General features: G+C 39.8%; 1 protein-coding gene across 1 annotated transcript in view; it reads left to right on the top strand.

Annotated features, from left to right (window-relative positions):
• The window catches only part of DGKB (diacylglycerol kinase beta), a 317,020-nt gene that overhangs the window by 101,292 nt on the left and 195,173 nt on the right, over positions 1-20,555 (top strand). Inside the window, exons 19-20 of the mRNA XM_063123607.1 lie at positions 572-661; positions 7,766-7,926. Of these exons, the coding sequence (XP_062979677.1) occupies positions 572-661; positions 7,766-7,926 (251 nt within the window). The remainder of the gene's footprint in view (positions 1-571; positions 662-7,765; positions 7,927-20,555) is intronic.

Genomic DNA, 20,555 nt, shown 5'->3' with positions numbered 1-20,555 from the left:
TTGCCAATGAATTTGGCATTAAACCACAATTTTCCTGATTTTTTCCCAGGGCACAATGCAGAGTGCATGGTACCCTGCAGAATGCAGTTCATGAGGCTCTTACGGGGGTGGGGCAGAGAAAATGGCCTCCGGAACTCCCAAAGTTGCCCACCCCTGCCATAGAGAATAGCAGTTATTACAGTTTGCCCAGTAGTAGTTTTTATCCTTTTTTAACCTGTTCTATTGTATGAGCTATCCTGAGAACTTTTTATATTAGGGTGACATAATAAATAAAAATAATTAATAAATAAAATAAAATGGAGCACTGGCAGCTAGTCAGTGGCTACTAGGCTAAGTCAAAAGTGCCATAAATCATGGAATAAGGTATGAGAATAGTATAGAAAAATTGTAATGATCGTTAATTGAAAATGCTGCATTTGTTTTATTTTGAAACACAGGCTGGACAAAAAAAATATCTTGAGTCAAAAAATTACCTTGCCACGTGATTCATATGATTAAATATTTATTTTAGATCTATATGTTGGCCCATCTGCTTTTTGGCTTTAACCTTGTCTACTTCTTTCATTCACAGAGAAAGCAAATTTGATTAGGCATCCTCCAGTTGCGATTCTCCCCCTTGGAACTGGGAATGACTTAGCCAGATGTCTAAGATGGGGAGGAGGTAAATAAAGATTATCTCACTAGTTAAAACGTAAATATATTTCTTTTGCAAACCGGACACCTCTGATATTTTATCCACCATGTATGTTTTAAGGGTATGGAATAAGATTTCTTTATAAACTCACCTCTCAGGTAATGCAGTTAATCTGTCAGTGGCTCATAGGATCAAACTTAGGGGGTCTTACATGCCTTAAGTGTTGCTGCCATGGTGTTTCCTTGGCAGCACCCAGTGAACATTGTCATGTTCTCCTAGGGGGAATGGATGAATCCAAGGGTGCTTTGTGTTACCTAATACAACTAAGGTTGAAAGGAGGGGGAGGGGTTGCTCTCGAAATTGGGGCAAACGCTAACTGACTTAACCCCATGTCCTCAGTACAACACCCCACTTTGCTTTTGTTGTCACAAGTTGACAGTTATGCTACTCCGTGTAAAGCTGTTCCATAAAAGGAAACTTGGTGAAGGCACTAGAGATCTTATTCTGTGGTCAGACCATAATGTTTGTTGACAGAGGCCCTGTGCAGATGACAATGACATGAGAGCTAGTGTGGTATAGTGGCTAAAGTGTTAGACTGGGAGTCAGAAGATCCCGGTTCTAGTCCCCACTCAGCCATGGAAACCCACTGGGTGACTTTGGGTCAGGCACAGTCTCTCAGCCCAACCTACCTCACAAGGTTGTTATTGTGAGGATCAAATGGAGAGGAGGAGGATTATGTACACTGCCTTGAGTTCCTTGGAAGAAAAAAAGCAGGATATAAATGCAATAATAAATAAATATTTAGGAGAATCAATATGTTGAGGGAAGGTTTGGATTGTGTCCACTGGTGCTATCCCTTCTGTGTATTTGTCCAACTTCTGCACAGAGCAGAAGGTTGATGAATGTGCCAAGTTCAGGAGAGGTGGGGCCACTGGGTGCAAATCTGAACTCACTCTCTCTCTCTCTCTCTCTCTCTCTCTCACACACACACACACACACACCATTTTTTCTGGTACATTGTCTGCATAGTACTATGAGGTCAAGAACTTCATAGAAAACCAAAATGTCAATTAGTTTTATCTTTTTAAACTGGGATTGTTCATAATATAAAGCATTGCTATTTTATTCCTGTAGAATATTTTTCCCTATAAAACTAGCTTGAAAGGAAACATGGTCTCAAATTTAATAGTTTTAAAATTATGTTTAGAAACGTTACAAACCAAGTTTCAAATCAACATAGTGCTGATAATCTTGGATGTTCTTTATACATAGTTATTTCCTTTTTCTCTCATCCTGCAGTAGATTTCAGACAATCAGTCTTATGGTGCTATCTACCAGGATCCATGGAGGCAAAGAATAAACAAACAAAAAGAAAGAAGAGGATTCATATAAAATCAAACTTCCTATACTCTTGCCTCCTTCCTTGAAAGCATGAAGAGTAGGATTTTTAGATCAAGCATCTGCTTTATGAGATTAAAAGGAAAGGTCAGTGGAAAGGTGCCATGAGAAGATCTTGTACAAGATGCCATGAAAAGATTTAGCTAAGGAAGCAGGAGGCCTGGTGATCTTGTAAGTTATTTTATGGTGCTAAATCAGTCTCTAAATGTCCCTAATTATGTTTGACTAGTTCTCCTTCTACAGAAACTCTAACTCATTGTTCCTTTACTATCTGAGTGAAGTTTCGTGTCTTGCATTCCTTTCATTTGCCTTGTGCTCCTTCCACTGATTAGTTAGGGAGCAACTGACACTTTTGCAGTGTTGAAGTTAAGCAGGTGTGGCCCTGATCAGGTCCTCCATGGGAGATCATGTGGCGATCCATGTAAGTTGTACTAAGATTTGCTACAGAGGCCCTGCTCATGTGCATGCCAGAGAGGTTGGTGAGCACAGAGACTGGGTCTTTTTTTGTAGTGGATTTGTACTTAGCCCTTTCAGTACAGGCCTTTTACTGAAAAGTTACTTATTCACTGCAGTTTTCACAGCAATTTTCCTCTTAGCAGCTGCACACCTATCTGATGTGACATTTTTCTCCCTCTCTCAAAATACTAGAACCTGGGGTCATCCCATGAAACTGATTGGTGGGACAAATAAAAGGAAGTACTTCTTCACACAGTGCATAGTTAAATTATGGAACTCACTACCACAAGATGTAGTGACGGCCACCAATCTGGATGGCTTTAAAAGGGGGTTGGAAAATTCTTGGTGGCAAAGGCTATCAATGGCTACCAGCCCTGATGGTTATGTGCTATCTCCAGTATTCGGGGCAGTAAGCCTGTGTGCACCAGTTGCTGGGGAACATGGGTGGGAGGGTGCTGTTGCACCATGTCCTGCTTGTTCATCCCTGGCCGATGGCTGGTTGACCAGTGTGTGAACAGAGTGCTGGACTAGATGGACTCTTGTTCTGATCCAGCATGTCACTTCCTATGTGATTAGGAATGTATCTGAATGCATCTGATTGTACCTGGTATAATTCCGCTTTGTATATTGCTTTGGGAGGGCTTGCCCCCCCCCTCCAAAGGCTTATAAATTCATTAAATAATTTCAGCAGTATCTCTAACTGGGCCCTGAATGTCAGCTTCCTTCCAATGGCTCATCAGCTTTTTCTTTGTTCTTCTTCCCTCCGCAACTACAACTGCATAATTAAATATGAATATTCTCTTTACTTTTGTGTCTTTACCCCAGCCCTGGCACATGGCTTCTAAGACCATGGTACTAACTCTGTGTGGTTGCAGTTCTTCAATAATCTTTAGTACCTTTTAGTTTGCCTCATTGAGAGAATGCTCTTTGCACTCACTCGGATCCTTCCTATATAAATATCCCTTCGTGTTTCTCTCTGTCTTTCAACACATCTGATGGAAATCTTTTGCTTCCACATTATATGCTAAAATCCCACGGGGAACTTGAGATTTAAAATATTCTTTGTTGGAATGCCAAAAAAATAATTTAGTTTTCTGCTAACAAATAAATGAGGCCAATTTGGATGGGTAAAAGAATATTTCTCTCTTGGTTGTCTTCTGCTGGCCTTGAAGACATATTTTGGATTATTATTATTATTATTATTATTATTATTATTATTATTATTATTATTATTATCTCTTTCTTGCTCATGGCAGTTTTTCTAGTCAAACATGATGGGCTTTTCCAAGTCATGTGCTGTCTTTTACAGATTAAGGAATTTCTTGACAATTGAGCATTATTATTATTATTATTATTATTATTATTATTATTATTATTATTATTATTTGGAGCATGTGTTTATGATTCCTCTAGGACTTTCTTGTTCCAATAGTTTTCCCCCAGATCCTGCTCTTTAACGCATATCATTTTTTGAATTGTGTTCTAAAAAAAAAGTGGATATCTTGAAGAAGAAATCTTTATGCAGATGGCAAATATGGTGGTCGATGTGAAATATTTAGTCATGTACTGTTGTAGTTGATCAGTATACTAGCATTATCGTTATTTGGTTTTTTAAAAAAATCATTGTTGTATGATTATTATTTTTCAAAAATCACTGGCTCTGAGTCCTAAAATTTACTTCCACTCAGGGTTAGATCAGATGTTGACAACCTCTATTAAATATATTGTTCCTCATCTTGCTAGCATAAAGGCCTTTCCTTTATTATTTTTCTTTTGGAAATGTAGGTTCTGCAGACATTGGTCCCAATCCAGAAAAAGCTAGCTAAGTTAAGTATTCCTGAAACCATTGTAGAATTGATTCCAATGGGTCTTAAATACGACTAGGTGTTTTGTTTTTTTGTTTTGTTTTTTAATTTATTTATTAGGGTCATTATTGTCTGTTCATGCAGCCAGTCCATCTTCTCTTTTTCCTTGTAGTTTTTCAAATAACATTAATTACTGGTATATATTGAGTTGACACTGTTCTATGGTCATACTTGAACATCGCATACAGGTATTTGTCTGGAAATAGCCTTCTAATTTTTGTACCCTACAGACAACCAGCAGTTCAAAATTATGTACCCTAACTTTTTCAAGGACATAGATCTGGCTTTAAAAAGATAACTTGCCATCATCTTACAAAATATATTTTCTCTCTACATACACTTTCTGTATGTAAAAATAATATTTAATTCATATGTCAGCTACAAATATTCTTCTAGAAGCACTATATGTATTTGATGAAAACTCAGCGCTCTCAGTTCCATCTCATTATTTTTTATTCACAAATATCCATTGTAAACAGAGGTATATATTTCACCTTTCTATGGAAGACCAAATTTCTCTGGGATATACAGCAGCTTTCCTTATCCAGAGATGAGATAATGCTCATGTCCCATGTTTTATGGCCTTATACTAGAAACTGTTACATTGGTATATGGTTCAAGATGTTTTACCAAGTGGATATGTCAGCAATGAGAGAAAATATTTGCTTAGTATGTTTCATAAACTGCCTTGACTGATGGATTCCTTCTCTCTGGAGATTCTTTCTGCTTTCTCTGATTGTCTGGAATGTTCTGCAGAATGGAAGAAAGTTGGGACACATAATAATGGAAGATTACTCAATGGTAATTCATTATGTCAGAGTCCCTCTTCTCCATCTCCGTTACTGGAACCCTGTTACTTCTTCTTGAACTGTCCATTCTGGACTAGTGCTTAACCACTTTGCAAGCAAGCTGTTGCAACTATGAGAAGAATAAGCACTCAAGTTCTCTTCCTCTCTCTATTCTTTGCCTCCCTTTCCATGGTAGCTAATGCCACAACACTGATTTTTTTCTTTCTGAAACTTTCCCATAGGATTGGAGAACAGAAGGGATGCCAACAAATTTATTTGCTGGTGAGTAATTTTCCCTTCTCGATGGTGCAAACTCCTGCCATGGGTTATGAATTATTAAACAATTTACAGAATCAGCTCTATCACTACTGAATACGATGCTTGTTTGGCAATACTAATTTAGTAGGTTATAGTACAAAGATAAGATCTTAGTCTCTTTGGATGAAATAGGATTGATTCCACCTCCACGCCCCCAGCCATAAATCATACCAACTGGTGAGGATGGGGGTTCACTGACATAGGACTGTTTCATGCCCACACTGAAAAAAGTGGCAGCGTTACAAATGCTATCACGACTTGCACCATAGAGGTATGATGGCAGCTGCATAAGAGTTTGAGACTAGCCATATCATTTATAATGATACTTAAATGATGAAAGACTTTTAAGAAGTGAGATTCCCTATGAAAAGAAATTTCACTGTAAATAAAGAATTTGCACAGCTAAGCTTCAGCTAAACCTCTTGAACAGCCTTTGCTGTAATGAAAAATGCAAATATTGCACTGTTGCCTTCCCCCTCTCCTTGTATTAGTCCTGTTAAACCTACTAACAATAACAAAGAAAGTTCATGCAGAAGAATCAAGTGCTTGTGGGCTCCTAGAGGGATTGCATGTGATGGCTATCTTTCACCCATGCTGAACCCACAAGATTGATTTCTCCCAGGCAACCCCCCTGTGTATGTGTATATCAGGCAGTTGTTCTGGGGAGTGTAGAGGAGAGATACAGCCATTCACATACGTACTCTTTGTCACTCCCATCACCTTTGAATAGCAGACCTCTGTGCCATATCAGAAACTGCTTTTAAAAGTTCCCTTAGTTTTAGATGTGGTTTGCTAGGTGGCAGGGGAGTGGTGGGATATTAAAAAAAAAGCTCCAAGTTCCCTGACTGCATATAACTAGTTTTACTGTTTTTTCCATCTTAGCCAATGTCTTAATCTCTCTCTCTCTCTCTCTGCTATATATAAAATGGGAGTAATCAAAGCTTGTGTCTCACCTGGGTCATTATAAGGAAAAGCTAGGTCTCATCTACACCAAGCAGGATATTCCACGATGAAAGTGGTATATAAAAGCCAGCAGCTACACTACTGCTTTATAGTGGTATTCAAGTGCACTGACAACTGTTGGGGCCCATGACACATCTACATACACCAAGCAGGATATAACACTATGAAAGTGGTATGAAAGTGGTATATGGTATGTGTCTATGGTCCCCAGCAGTTGTCAGTGCACTTCAATACTGCTATAAAGCAGCAGTGTGGCTCCTGCCTTTCATATACCGCTTTCATACCACTTTCAGAGTGGAATACCACTTTCAGAGTGGAATATCCTGTTCGGTGTAGATGAGCCCAGTGATTGTTCCAAATATACCTGATGAATTGTTGTTCACAAACCTGATGGGATATATTATCAAATAGAGTTGAAACAGAATTCCTTCATGTAACTTCATACCATTATTCTACTTTGATGTTTCTAATTTTGGAAGAGTTATGTAGAAATTTAAGGGGCGTGTTTTTTCAGTTATCACAGTTACGTGGTTAATGCTACTGCATTTAATTCTGCTCTAGTGTGTGAATTAGGGCTATCTGTCCGCTTTTGACACCTACAACCAATGACAGAGTGAACCAGAACCTGCCCTCAGTTATGTTATTGCTAATTTACAGTCCTCTGTAGGATTATGGGTTATTTACATTTATTTTGTTGGAAGCAGAAGTTGTTTTTATAGTTTTTTAGCCTAGAGCAGGTCCAGCACCAGGCTTGATTGGACCCTTGGCATAGTGCTACTGATGGCCCTCTTCACCACTCCTCTCCCTGGCATTGCTGCTTGCATCAGCTACCACTTGGGTCTGTCAGCATAATGCAGCAGCCTCCCCTCCCCCTCCCCTGAGTGGGTAGCCTGACAGCATGCTGTAATGGACTAGGAACCAAGTGGTCACTCAGCTGAAATTGGTGTTGTGTGGGTGCCATGTGTTATGCCTCACAATGTAATGGCTGCCCATTACAGCATCACTACCAGGTAGGCTCACCTGGGACAAAAGAGCTGGCTGGTTGCTGCAATGCTACTGGGGCCAGGACCCATACTGCCCTAAAGCGGGCAACAATAGCAATGCCAGGGGGGCGGCAACAATGCCAGGGTAATAGGAGTGGGGGTCCTGAGCATGGACCCCAACAGCTCTCTTGATATGCCAAGCACTGGCAGTGGCCCTGGCCTAGAATTTCCACCATTAACATGTATTTCCTGTGTACTAAATGTTGCATGGTGGGATTGTAGTCCCTAAACCTGGGAAAGGAAGTAAAATGTAATTATATTCTGTCATATCTGAAAATCGCCATACTTACATTTGGGCAGGATATGAAGGCGAAAATCTTCTGAAGATCTTAAAAGATATTGAAAACAGCACAGAAATCTTGTTGGACAGGTGGAAATTTGAAGTCATACCTAACGATAAAGATGAGAAAGGAGATCCAGTGCCTTACAGCATCATCAATAATTACTTTTCAATTGGAGTGGTAAGATTTGTGCTTATTTTTACATGATTTCTAAAAATATACTGTTCTCAATAATTGCTCAGAGTTGATGCTCAGAGTGAGGAATGTCTGAACACCTATAATTTATTTTATATACATTTTTTTTTCTAGTGAAAGGATTACGTAGAGGAAACAATCTGCATAAATTTACTTACATAGTCAAAATAGAATTATTTTCTCAAGCTCTTCCACCTGTTCATGCATGGGCAATATAATCACACTGTTCCTAATGGTTTATATGAAGAGCTGTAGCACTAAATTAGAGGTGCCTATACAAATATAAATGATGAATCATTCATTAACACCTCTCAACTGTCATGTTGGTAAATATTCAGTCTTTCAGAGGCACACTGCTGAAGAATGTTTCTTAAATATACTCCCTTTTTTTTAATGGACAGAATTAGGCTGGCTTCCACATGTTCTTGATTAAGAAACACACAGTCTCCTTCTTATTTTCCCACACCCATTACTGATCTTCCAGATGATATAGAAACAAAATTGAGAGTGATGGCATTTGGGAATGGCCTTAGCTCAGTGGTACAGCATGTGCTTTCTGTTCGAAAAGTCAATTCTTGGCACCTCCAGTTAGAGATGGAGAAACCCTGGAGAATTGCTACCAATCAGTGTAGACCAGGGGCAGACAATCCTTTTTTTTTTTTTTGCCCAGGGGCACAGAATTCAATTTTGGAGAAGCTCTTGGAGGCCACATTCTGGTGGTGTGTGGGACCAAAGACAAAAAGGGTGGGTACAAAAATGCAAAACACATTCCTGGGCAAGGTCCTTGAGCAGGTGATTGTGAGCCAGCTCCAGACACTCTTGGATGAGACTGATGATCTCAATCCATTTCAGTCAGGTTTCAGGCCTGGCTTTGGTACGGAAACAGCCTTGGTCGCCCTGTATGATGTCGGGAGAAAGGCGGGGGAGTGTGACTCCGTTGATTCTCCTTGATCTCTCAGCGGCTTTCGATACAATTGACCTTGGTATCCTTCTGGGACGACTGAGTTGGGAATAGGAGGTATTGCTTTGCAGTGGTTCCACTCCTAATTGGTGGGTCAGACCGACTCTGGACCACTTGCTTTGGCTGCCTGTAGGTTTCCAAGCCCAATTCAAGGTGCCAGTGGCTTGGGATCACAATACCTGAAAGAATGCCTCTCCCAACACAAACATACCCACATACTACACTCAGCATCTAAGGGCCTCCTCTGGGTGCCTACTCTGAGGGAAGCTCGGAGGATGACAACAAGGGAGAGGGCCTTCTCAGTGGTGCCCCACAATTATGGAACGATCGCCCTGACAAGGCCTGCCTGGCGCCAGCATTGTTATCTTTTCAACACCAGATCAAGACTTTTCTCCCAGGCATTTAGCAGCAATTTTTAATTGATCCTAGATATATCTTTGGTTTCGTCTGATAGCTCAAAGTTGTTTTTAAATGTATGCTGTCTTTGTATGTTGTTTTATGTTTTTATGTTTTTAAATTTTGTATATCGATTTTTAATGTTTTAATCTTTTGTAAACTGCCCAGATTGCTTTAGCTATGGGGCAGTATAGAAATGTAATAAATAATAAATAAAAAGAAGCCCAGCATATTTGTTCTTAAAGCTCTTATTGCCAGTAACTAAGCCTTAGGAGAGGCATTTTAGCCTTTTAAAATGGGGGAAAACTGCACAACACTTTGGAAACCACCAAAACAACTAGTGTTTGGGGAAAAGAGGATGGGGCCAGCAGAAGGGAGCAGAGCCATCCAGCAAACCTCAGAGGACCTGATTTGCCCCCCCCCCCCCAGCCTGAGGCTTCCCATCCCTAGTGTAGTCATACTATGAATTATCTTACTCAGTGTAAGGCAATTTCCTATGTTCCTATCATAATGGGCAGGCTGGGGAAGATCAAGAAGATCAAATCTTTTGTTAGACCAATGCTGATGAATGAATGAAAGAATGGGAAAAACCTTTAACACAGAACTACTTGTCTGTTGGGTAGGAATGATAGCTAATTCACGATGATTCAGAGACCTGTACTACTTACTAATGCATATTAGTATAAGGACTGTCATGTTGGATCATCTCACTGGTCCATCCAGTACAGAACTCTGTCTCCCTACTATGCCCAACTGAGTACAAGTAGAGTAATACCAGTTGTCTCTTAATTGTACCCAGCATTTGGTAAATCAGAAGAATCCTGAATATGGAAATTCCATTTTTAGCTGCCCATTGCTTTGATAGCTAATATCCACGAATAGACAAATTCACCAAGAACATTTTCGTTCCTTCTCAAGCCATCTTAGCTAGTGACCATTGCCATATCTTCTGGCAATTAATTTCACAAGCCAGTTGCAGGGCTGCCCTTGGAAACTGTTTGGAGGTTTCAACTGGTGCAGAATGTGGTAGCTCACCTTGTAAAAGGGTCACGTGTTACATGGATGCTCTGACATTTGCACTGGCTCCCATTGTCATCCTGGAACAATTCAAGGCATAGGTTATATTCTTTAAAACCTTATTTAACTTAGACCTGACATATCCTAGAAGCTGTGTCTTCTCATTAGGGATGCTGGAGAAATTCAAGACAGACTAAGGGCTCAACTACACCAAGCAGGATATTCCACTATGAGAGCAGTATGAAAGTGGTATATAAAATGCAGGAGCCGCACTGACAACCGTTGGGGCCCATTGACACATACCATATACTGCTTTCATACTGCTATATCCTGCTTGGTGTGGCTCCTGCCTTTTATATACCACTTTCATACCGCTTCCATAGTGGAATATCCTGCTTGGTGTAGATGAGCCCTAAGATGAGACTGAAACAACTGGGCATGTTTAGCCTGAAGAAGAGGAGATTGAGGGGAGACATGATAGCACTCTTCAAATACTTGAAAGGTTGTCACACGGAGGAGGGCCAGGATCTCTTCTCTGTCATCCCAGAGTGCAGGACACATACTAATGGGCTCAAGTTACAGGGAGCCAGATTCTGGCTGGACATCAGGAAAAACTTCCTGACTGTTAGAGCAGTACGACAATGGAACCAGTTTCCTAGGGAGGTAGTGGGCTCTCCCACACTAGAGGCATTCAAGATACAGCTGGACAAACATCTCTCAGGTATGCTTTAGGGTGGATTCCTGCATTGAACCGGGGGAGGGGGGTGGACTCGATAGCCTTATAGGCCCGTTCCAACTCTATGATTCTATGAGTTTGGATTTCTAAGAATCTGACCTGCGGAATCCACAGCGGACCATCTTCCCCAGGCTGAGTAGATTCCATGGACTTAAGAATTTTTATTTATTTATTTATTTATTTATTTATTTTACTTTCCTGCATTTATTTTCCCAAATTCATTCACAGGAAATACTCAAGTTTCTGCTGAGACATATGTCATGCTAGAAAATATACATGGGGAAAAGTCGAATAGAATGCAGTACAGTACACTAAATGTTACGTGCTAACATAAATTATGTAAATTGTTTCAAACTTTCTTACGGAGTTATTTAGCTATTTTTGCACGTAACAGACACCAGAACGAATGACACCACACAATTCACAAAACGCTCGGGATGGATTTCGCAAAATCTCGACATTCTTATTTCTCATGTGTCCTATCACTAATTTTGGAGTTCATTGAGTGCACACTCTTAATGATACCAACTGTGTGTCAGGTTCAGACAGCAAAAGTATGAAGAAAAGGTGTTCTAGTCATGAAATCCCTTTCATTTGCAGATTTACCAAAGTTATCTTCAGGACTCAGCAATGCTTTCCAAGCCAATGCTAATTTTGAGTCTAAATTCTCAGGGATTTGGGTTTTTATTTTATTTATTTTATGAGTAAGTTTATTTATTTTATTTTAAAATTAAACCAATACAAAAAGTATAGGAAGACAAAACTAATAGAGACATGTTACAAGTAGAATAAAAAACCCATATCTATGTCAACTTTTAAACAAAAATAAAATAAGGTGCATTCTCAGCTTTGCTATATATAACAGCAGTAATCTTACCCATGACCAAAATATTCCACATTTTATGTAGCCAGTCATAGAAGGAAGGAGATTTGACAGTTTCTCTGTAGAATTGAACTTAAACTCTTATTTACCCTCATCATATTATCCATCACCACCACCACCACCCACCCACCCACACACACACACACACACACTGCTTTTTGTGGGAAAAACAGTTTTCCATGCACAGGACATTGTTGTGAAAGAATCACTTCATACATGAGGTCATCTACAGCTAGTTGTCCATATGTGAGATGGAGATACAGCTACTCGACCAGCATATGAAAAGACACTTCAATTCATTTAATTCATTTGATTCATTTAGTATAAAATAGCTTATAAAAACCAACAGTAGAAGTATGGCAATGAGGAAAAAATCAGAATTACCATGAAATATTCTGTAAATTGTTTGAGGAAACATGCCTTAAGTCTTAACAGTTTTTATTAACATGGTGTTCTCATATTGAAAGAGAACCTCATCCATATGAATACTTCTGATGAATAGAAATCAGTATGTATTCCCTTCAAAGTTATTATCATATGGTAGCAAAGGTCCATGACAAAGACAAGTATACTTTTACAACACCTAATATATTACCATCCAAATGCACTATCAAATAGAAATTTGCATTGTCATGATTTAATATCCTTCAACTCTAGCCAGTCACTAAGAGCCTCTTATTCTGCCCATAAGAAAAAATATGACTGCTTAGTTCTCATAATCATAAATTTTGAAGTTGTTATGGGTCTAGCTTCCCATCACAATTCTCTAAGATTTTAGCCTGGTGTTTAATTTCATATCTTCCATATAGTCTTCCAGAATGAGAGAAGAATCTCAACTACAACAACTTGGGACGTATTTTAGTCTTGTACTAGATAAGGATTTTCCATTGGCATCCACATACACTGCAAGCAATTAAGGTGATGTTTTAGATATTAAAACAGTTATGTAGAATTGCAATTGGTATTTGTCTTTACATAATGTTACCAAACCAAAGTGTTAGCCAGTACAAATATTAAATAAAATGCAAACGAGATTAAACTATTTAATGCATCAAATAGTCTTTTAAACGTATTGAAAATGAACTTTCAAACTATATTTATATATTCGTTAAAAATATTTTTATCCTGCTTTTATTTCACAAACATGTTCAAAGCAGTTAATAACACATAAAAACATACCACAATGTTTCTAAACACACACACACACAGAGAGAGAGAGAGAGAGAGAGAGAGAGAGATTCAGTCCAAGCATCATGAAAGCAAAACAAAAACAGTTTAATAAAAACAGTTTTAAATTAGCAGGTCTTTGTCCCCAAACCCAATTGGAATAACAAAATGTTCACTCCTTGATTAAAGGCAATCAGTGATGGATCCAGTCAGTCTTCTTTGGGAGGACAGCCCATAATCTATTTTGTTTTATATGTTTAATACATTTATACCCACCCTTCAGTCAAAGAGTTCCCAAGGAGATTTACAACAATAAAATTTGAATCGTTTGAGCCTGTGGTTGTGTCTCGGCTCCAGGCCTTTCTGATTATTTGAACCCATTCTAGTTTGTGTTGAGGCCTGGTTTTGGAATGGAAACTGCTTTGATCACCCAGGTAGATGACCTGTGCTAGTTGATGGACAGGGGTTCTGCTTGGCTGAGTTTCCTGAAGCCCTCAGAGGTTTTTGATACCATCAACCATGGTAATTTTCTGGGTTGTCTGGCTGGAATGAATATGTGTGACCCAGTCACAGGAGATCATCCTGGAACACCACTGTCCTACTCCATGGACTTGACCTGTGGGGTCCCACAAGTTTCCATTTTGTCTCCCATGTTTTTTAATATCAACATTAAAGCATGGGCTGAGGTCATCTGGAGGTTTGGGCTGAGATGTCACCAGCATGCTGATGAGTCACAACTCTACCTCTCACTCCCATTGTCCAATCCCAGAAAGGCTGTGGAAGTGATGATCCAGTTGTGTCTGGATTCAATTCAGGCATGGATGGGAGACAGCAAGTTGAAACTTTATCCAGAGGAGATGGAGGTAATATAGATTAAATTGCCACTAGTAATTATAGCTGGTATGGTTCAACCTGTTTTGGATTGGGTTGCACTCCCATTGAAGGAGCAAGTAAGAAGTTTGGAGTTTTTCTTTGATCCATCACTTTGCCTGGATGTTCAAGAAGCAATGGTTGCTAGGACTGCCTTTTATCAGTTTTGGCTGATACACCAACTATAGCCTTATCTAAAAGGTGGACTTTTGATGATGATGATGATGATGATGATGATGATGCTGTTTGAATTTATTTTACTCTGAACATCTTGCCAAACATACATACATCTTGCACCCAGGAAAACTAGGAACTGTGCTCTCATGGGAGCACAGTTCCTAGTTTTCCGGGGTGCAAGATGTATGTAATGTTTGGCAAGATGTTCAGAGTAAAATCAAAGAATTTGCATGGCTCACACATAGCTGATCAAACTCATCACAGCCGATTTTGTAATACAGAGAGGTGAGCTGATAAGCTTTTATTGGGCCATGTAATAGTGCAAACCTATTACCTCCTGCAGCCCATCACAGTCACTGTAGCATCTTGTGCCAAGTAAACAGTATAGAATGAGACATTTGCCTCCTAGCCAGCTAAAACCTGTAGTGGTCAAAAACCACTCCGCGGATTTTAGGATGGATTGCAGGTGGTTGAGGGAAGACCCCTCCCTTCCAAATACCCCTTTCAAAGTGCTTCTGTGTTGCATTGGGGCTGTCCCTCAATATGCAAGCAGCGGCACTCTCAGGGCTATGTGAGCCTCCTGGCTCCGGCAACCCCAAGTCCAGCTCTGCTATTCTTCAGATTGATCATAGGATTCAGTTCTAAGCTGTTTAACATTTCATTAAAGTAGTACTATGAAATACAGCTTTAAAGCAACTCTATATTTTCATAGAGAGAGGGGGAAAACGTACTAAAGACACAGAAAGAAACAAAATATGCTTAACTGTAGATTCAGAATTATATAGAGATATAAAAGCTTAGATAAATGTAACTGTCAGCTATGTGGTGTATAATTAACTTATATCTATATAATTAGTCCATATATAATATTGTTCATTATTTATAGTGTTATTTTCTTTAATGCGAGATTTGTAATTCACTAAGTAATGATTAGCAGTTCATCATGGTACACTATTAATAACATCTTTCATAATTGTGATATATTCTCATATGGATAATGTTATTTGTAATAGTCACTGAAGGCAATGTGAAATGTATCCTCTCAAAGGTGGAATAGTTTGTTAAGGGTTCTCTGTTTAAAAATAGAACAACAACAGTCAATTCAGGAATGTCTGCAGTTTCCTGTAGCTTTTTTCTGATTGTTTATCACCGTTGATCATAGCTTTTGTTTGGCACCTAGTAAAGTGATACACACAGTGTGAGTAATAAATTATTATAATTCTACAGTTTCTCCTGCCAGATGTTGTATAGCTGTTTTAAAACCAAGTAAGAATTAAATGAAGTTTGTCATTAGTTGTCATTGTCTCTTTAGTTTGTGATCGCAAGATTTTTCTTATGCTCACTTTATTCGTCTGCCCACTCCTTGGTGCCTTTTCCATATGTTGAGAAAGCTGTCATTGCCAATATTGATGTAAGTTTCAAATGATCAGGATATCAATGTCATAATAATGTCTAAAAGAATATGATTGTGTCAATCTAATATGAAAAGGCAGTTATTCTGGAAAGGGTAATACGTCTGATGGAGATAATTCCAGATGTACATTTATTCCATGATGATGGGAATTGCAAAGTGTTTTTTATATTTATTTTGCCCGATGTATCCCTTCCATTGAATTTAACGGGAATGCCCATTTACACAAGAGCTCTGGCTGAGATTTAGAGCAAGTGTGACTCTCTGGATTGAGGTTCCTCCTCCTCCTCCTCGTCTTCTTCTAATTATCCATTTCTGAACTACAGATATGACTATTGAGTGCATGTTAGTTCGTCTAAAGGGAACGGTGTAGTTTGTATTCCACAGCAACCAAAAGACTATATCCCAGGCACTGGTCCTTATTTTATTGTTGTTAGTTTATTACAAAACTGGTACCAAACATCATTATAACAGGAAAGAATAAGGTATGAGCTGGCAATGTAACATGAAAAAAACTACAGGTATTGTGTTTATTTTACAATCTGTCCCTCAAAGTGATTATAGCATATTTTCTGGAACTTACTTTCTGGAAATTCTCATTTCATGATCTGTCTTTGAAGAATGGGTGCTAATTTCTGAAGAAGAAGAAAAAACTTGACAATGGGAGTCTAATGAGAAGAAATCGTTTTCTGAAAATCAACTGTGATCATTTTTGAAGTTAATAGATTAATAATCACAGGCTTAGTCGATGACATTTCCCATTTTAGGAGAGTTATTGACATTTTGATATGAGACAGAGAGACCTTTAATGAGATCTCAATCAAAGGTAATGTTTAGATAATGATACACGAATTCATAAATACTAGTCCAATAAAAATGCTGTAGTCCATTTTGGCCTTCACCTTCTGGGAAACAGCACAGGCCACAAGATTAACAAGATCATGATTGACTACTAATACCCTCTCACTTTACTGCCTAATTATGTCTGGCTAATTGTATGAGATAATGTTTGAAGCTGAATTTAACAATGTAACTTAATCCATCATCCAGACAGATTCCCTGGGAAAAGATACTTACCACACCAGGTATTAATAATTGCTGCCAGTGTTAAATGTACAGTGTTCAATAGTGTGGTTATATTCAGTACACTTTAAAACCCTGGCCAACTGATTTCAGAACCTCTGAAGGCAAAATCCTAGCTTGGGGTTAGTGCAACTATAAAGAGAGTGATAAAATAAAGAGTTACTTTTGCACCCTGCTGATTTGCATTGTGGGAAAGAAGACAACAATTGGATGGGGGGGCAGGGAACTATGTGATTAACCTCACCAGCATTGGCTACAGTTTTCATAAACAAACCAAAGCCATGTGAGATGTCACCACAAGGAAGTGGCTCCTGTGTGGGTTAAATTGGTTCAGTTTTTCTGACTGAACCAGAGAACAGATTTTGTTTAGATTCTTTCAAATTTATATAAGCCTTTGATGGATCTTTGGTACTACTATGCCATTTTCCCAACACACATGTGCTAAGCAATGTGCAATAATAAAAATAACAATAAAGGCTATATTTCTTGAGAAGCACTGCATCATGGGGGTTGTGTCAATCACCACTATTTTTATGTGCATGTGTACGTATTTGAAAGCCTCCGTACAGCATAGGATCTGAAGTAGGATTTGAAGTGAAGCAGTTGAATAAGTCTTGGTGTAGACTGTTATATCATGATACATGATATTAGGAGATGGTTTGGCTAAAACATATTAAAAATACCATAAGGATGTGAATAGTATAAATATGAATGGAAAAATATAGGCAGAATGCCATGATAGTTTCATGCTGTAACCATGGGGCCAAGATGAACATATGATGGATTTGATAAAGCATGGCACATTTCAGTATAGCTACTAGAGTCTTTTTAGGAGGGCCCTGAATTACTAAAACTGAAATAATCTGCCTTAATTCTGCTTTCTGTGAATGTTGTTGTGTAGTATGATTAATTATTGTTCTACCATGCTTTCCCTCTGGTTAGGATTTATAAGATTAGTTTGAATTAAAATTACACGAGCTGTGCACTGAAAATGGTAACTGAATATTCACCTCCTGCGTAGAATCATAGAATAGTAGAGTTGGAAGGGGCCTATAAGGCCATCGAGTCCAACCCCCTGCTCAATGCAGGAATCCACCTTAAAAGCATCCCTGACAGATGGTTGTCCAGTTGCCTCTTGAAGGCTTCTAGTGTGGGAGAGCCCACAACCTCCCTAGTAAGACATACCTTTTTTGATGTCACAACCATCTATTTCCTGAGAATCAAGAGACACATAGCATTGTGCAATTTCCCGAGGGGCTGCCATATTAGTTTGTTGCAGCAAAAGCAACTAACATTCTTGTGGCATCTAGGCTTTCATGGACTAGAGTCCACTTCATCATATGCATATGTCATTCTAAGTTGGCAGGTATGCCCATGTGGCTTTGTTCATGGGGGAGCGGGACTGTAACCAGTGAAGTGGAGAAAGCAGTGCAAAAAATACAGACTGTGACAATTAAATGCATGTAAAATAATCACAGTAACTATTCACAAAGCATAACATTGTAGCATTGGTAAGCTAATTAATAATTGTCATGAGATAAACTAGAAAATCATTTCTATGATTCTATTCTGTCAGGGATGCTTTAGGGTGGATTCCTGCATTGAGCAGGGGGTTGGACTCGATGGCCTTGTAGGCCCCTTCCAACTCTGCTTTTCTATGATTCTATGATTCTAACACCCATTATCTAAATTCAGGCCACAGGTGATAGAATTGACCTTCTTGATAAGCTGTAATTGAGCAGTTACACACTCTAGTCTCCCTTTGAAGTTGTGTTGTTCAAGAATAGACACTTTTAAGGTCAGCAAAAGAGAGTCCTGGGAGACTGAAATGTTATCTCACTTCTCAGTGATGTCAGATTTGTGCCCATTTTTTCTTTTGTGTACATATTGGCTGTTGTTGTTCTATCTACGTACAGTGCAGAAGGGCATGGCTGGCAAATGATAGCATATCACACTGGAATCTTCCGAAGCAAGTGAATGGACTCTTGACATTGTGGATAACATTAATAGGTCCTGTAATATTGTTGCCTGCGTAGATATGGGGAAAGTTAGTATCTGGGTTTGTTGCAGGATCTGATCCCCGTGTTTGTGAGTAACTTGGGTGGCTTGCCTCTAAACCTGTGAAAGGGAAGGATAATTGCATAGGATTGGCTGTAGATTGTTGTTATGCATTGGAGTGGATAGAGCATTGTGCTGTTGCAACAAAATTTAAATATGACTAGGTATTAGGGAATATGCAGGGCAGGTTGTTATTGTTGCTGCTGCTGTTGTTTTTAAGTGGCTGTGTTTGATGGAACATTTGGCCCTCAGATTAGATTGATATAAGCTGCTGTTCCTTTAAAAGGAAAAGAAGTAGTGAAATAATGAGTAATAAAAAATAAACCTTGTCTCACTCCTACAGCAAGTGGTTATAAGTACTACCACCTGGCATCTTAGTGAAAGATAATAAGAAGCATACGTTCAGTGCGGGGTGGGGGGAGGAATCAGTGATTTGGTGCATGGCAAGAATAAGTAAATTTATATAAGCCGGTCTTGACTTGATTATATACTAAGAGAAAGAGGAAAAAATGAGTTTTCCCCCCATGTTCAGAGTCTGCTTTTTAACGTGAGATGAAAACACACACATATTAAACTTGCCCTTGCTTTCTTTTAAAAGAATACACTATTATTCCCCCTGCTTGAAAGGAGTCAGTGCTTCCCCACACACACACTTTTGGCCTGCTGGACTGCCTCCATTTAATATTGTGAGGGTACTACCAGCCTGCCATTATAAATATGTGCTTTCCTGGGAGTGGGGGGGAGGTGATGGGTGTCAAGGAGCAGCCATCAGAGTTCTAGAGGGCAGAAGGAGATACCGGGGGTGGGGGAGTTGCGCCGTAATAAGAGAGGGTGCAACAACAGGGTGTTTGCTGTCCCCAAACTCCCCCCCCCCATTCAAATAACTGTTTAACTGGATGGCCTTGGCAACAGAACCCCTGGGTTGAAATTGCTGCTGGTGAACGCCAGGTCGGTTCATAGGAAAACAACTGCTATCCAGGACTTGATCCTGGATGAGCATGCCGACCTGGCCTGTATCACAGAGACTTGGTTGGATGAAGCTGGGGGTGTTCTCTCAGCTTTCCCCACCAGGGTTTTCTGTCCAGCAGCAGGTAAGGACTGGGGGGGTGGGGAAGTGGAGTGGCAGTGGTCTATCGGGATTCTATCCCCCTGACCAGGTGCCCTGCCCCATAGTCTACAGGGTTCAAGTGTGTGTATCTGAAGCTGGGTGCCCGAGACAGAATAGGGATTCTGTTGGTGTACCGTCCACCCCACTGCTCAACAGTCCCCCTTCCTGAGCTAGCCGGGGTAGTCTTGTGGTTGGGGTTGGAGTCTACCCAGCTTCTTGTTCTGGGGGATTTCAATATCCATGCGGAGGCTACCCAGTTGGGAGCGGCTCAGGACTTCATGGCCGCCATGACAGCCATGGATCTGGCCCAAATAGTATCTGGCCCTACCCATGCTGCTGGGCACACTTTGGACCTTGTTTTCTGTGCTGGATGGGGTGACAGGGATCTGAGAGTGGAGGAACTTTCTATATTTCCGTTGTCATAGATGGATCCCTACCTGGTGGGATTTAGACTTGATGGCACTCAGAACCTCTGCAGGGGTGGAGGACCAATTAAGATGGTCCGCCCCAGGAAGCTGATGGACTCAAATGGTTTCCTGATGGTTTTCCAGGGAACTGGCAGCAATGAAACAAGTGAGACAGAGACTAGAATGACGTTGGCAGAAAACTTGGAGTGAATCTGATCAAACACAGGCTAGAGCCTATTTGAAGACCTATTCCGTGGCAATATGGGCAGCAAAAAAACTTTTTTTCTTTGCTGCTATTGCGTCTGCAAAGAGCCGTCCAGCGGAGCTGTTTCGGGTGGTC

The sequence above is a fragment of the Elgaria multicarinata genome, chromosome 1 (assembly GCF_023053635.1).
Source record: "Elgaria multicarinata webbii isolate HBS135686 ecotype San Diego chromosome 1, rElgMul1.1.pri, whole genome shotgun sequence".
Classification (NCBI taxonomy): Eukaryota; Metazoa; Chordata; class Lepidosauria; order Squamata; family Anguidae; genus Elgaria; species Elgaria multicarinata.
The sequence above is the reverse complement of the archived record's forward strand: the minus strand, read 5'-3'. Positions and strand labels throughout refer to the sequence as shown.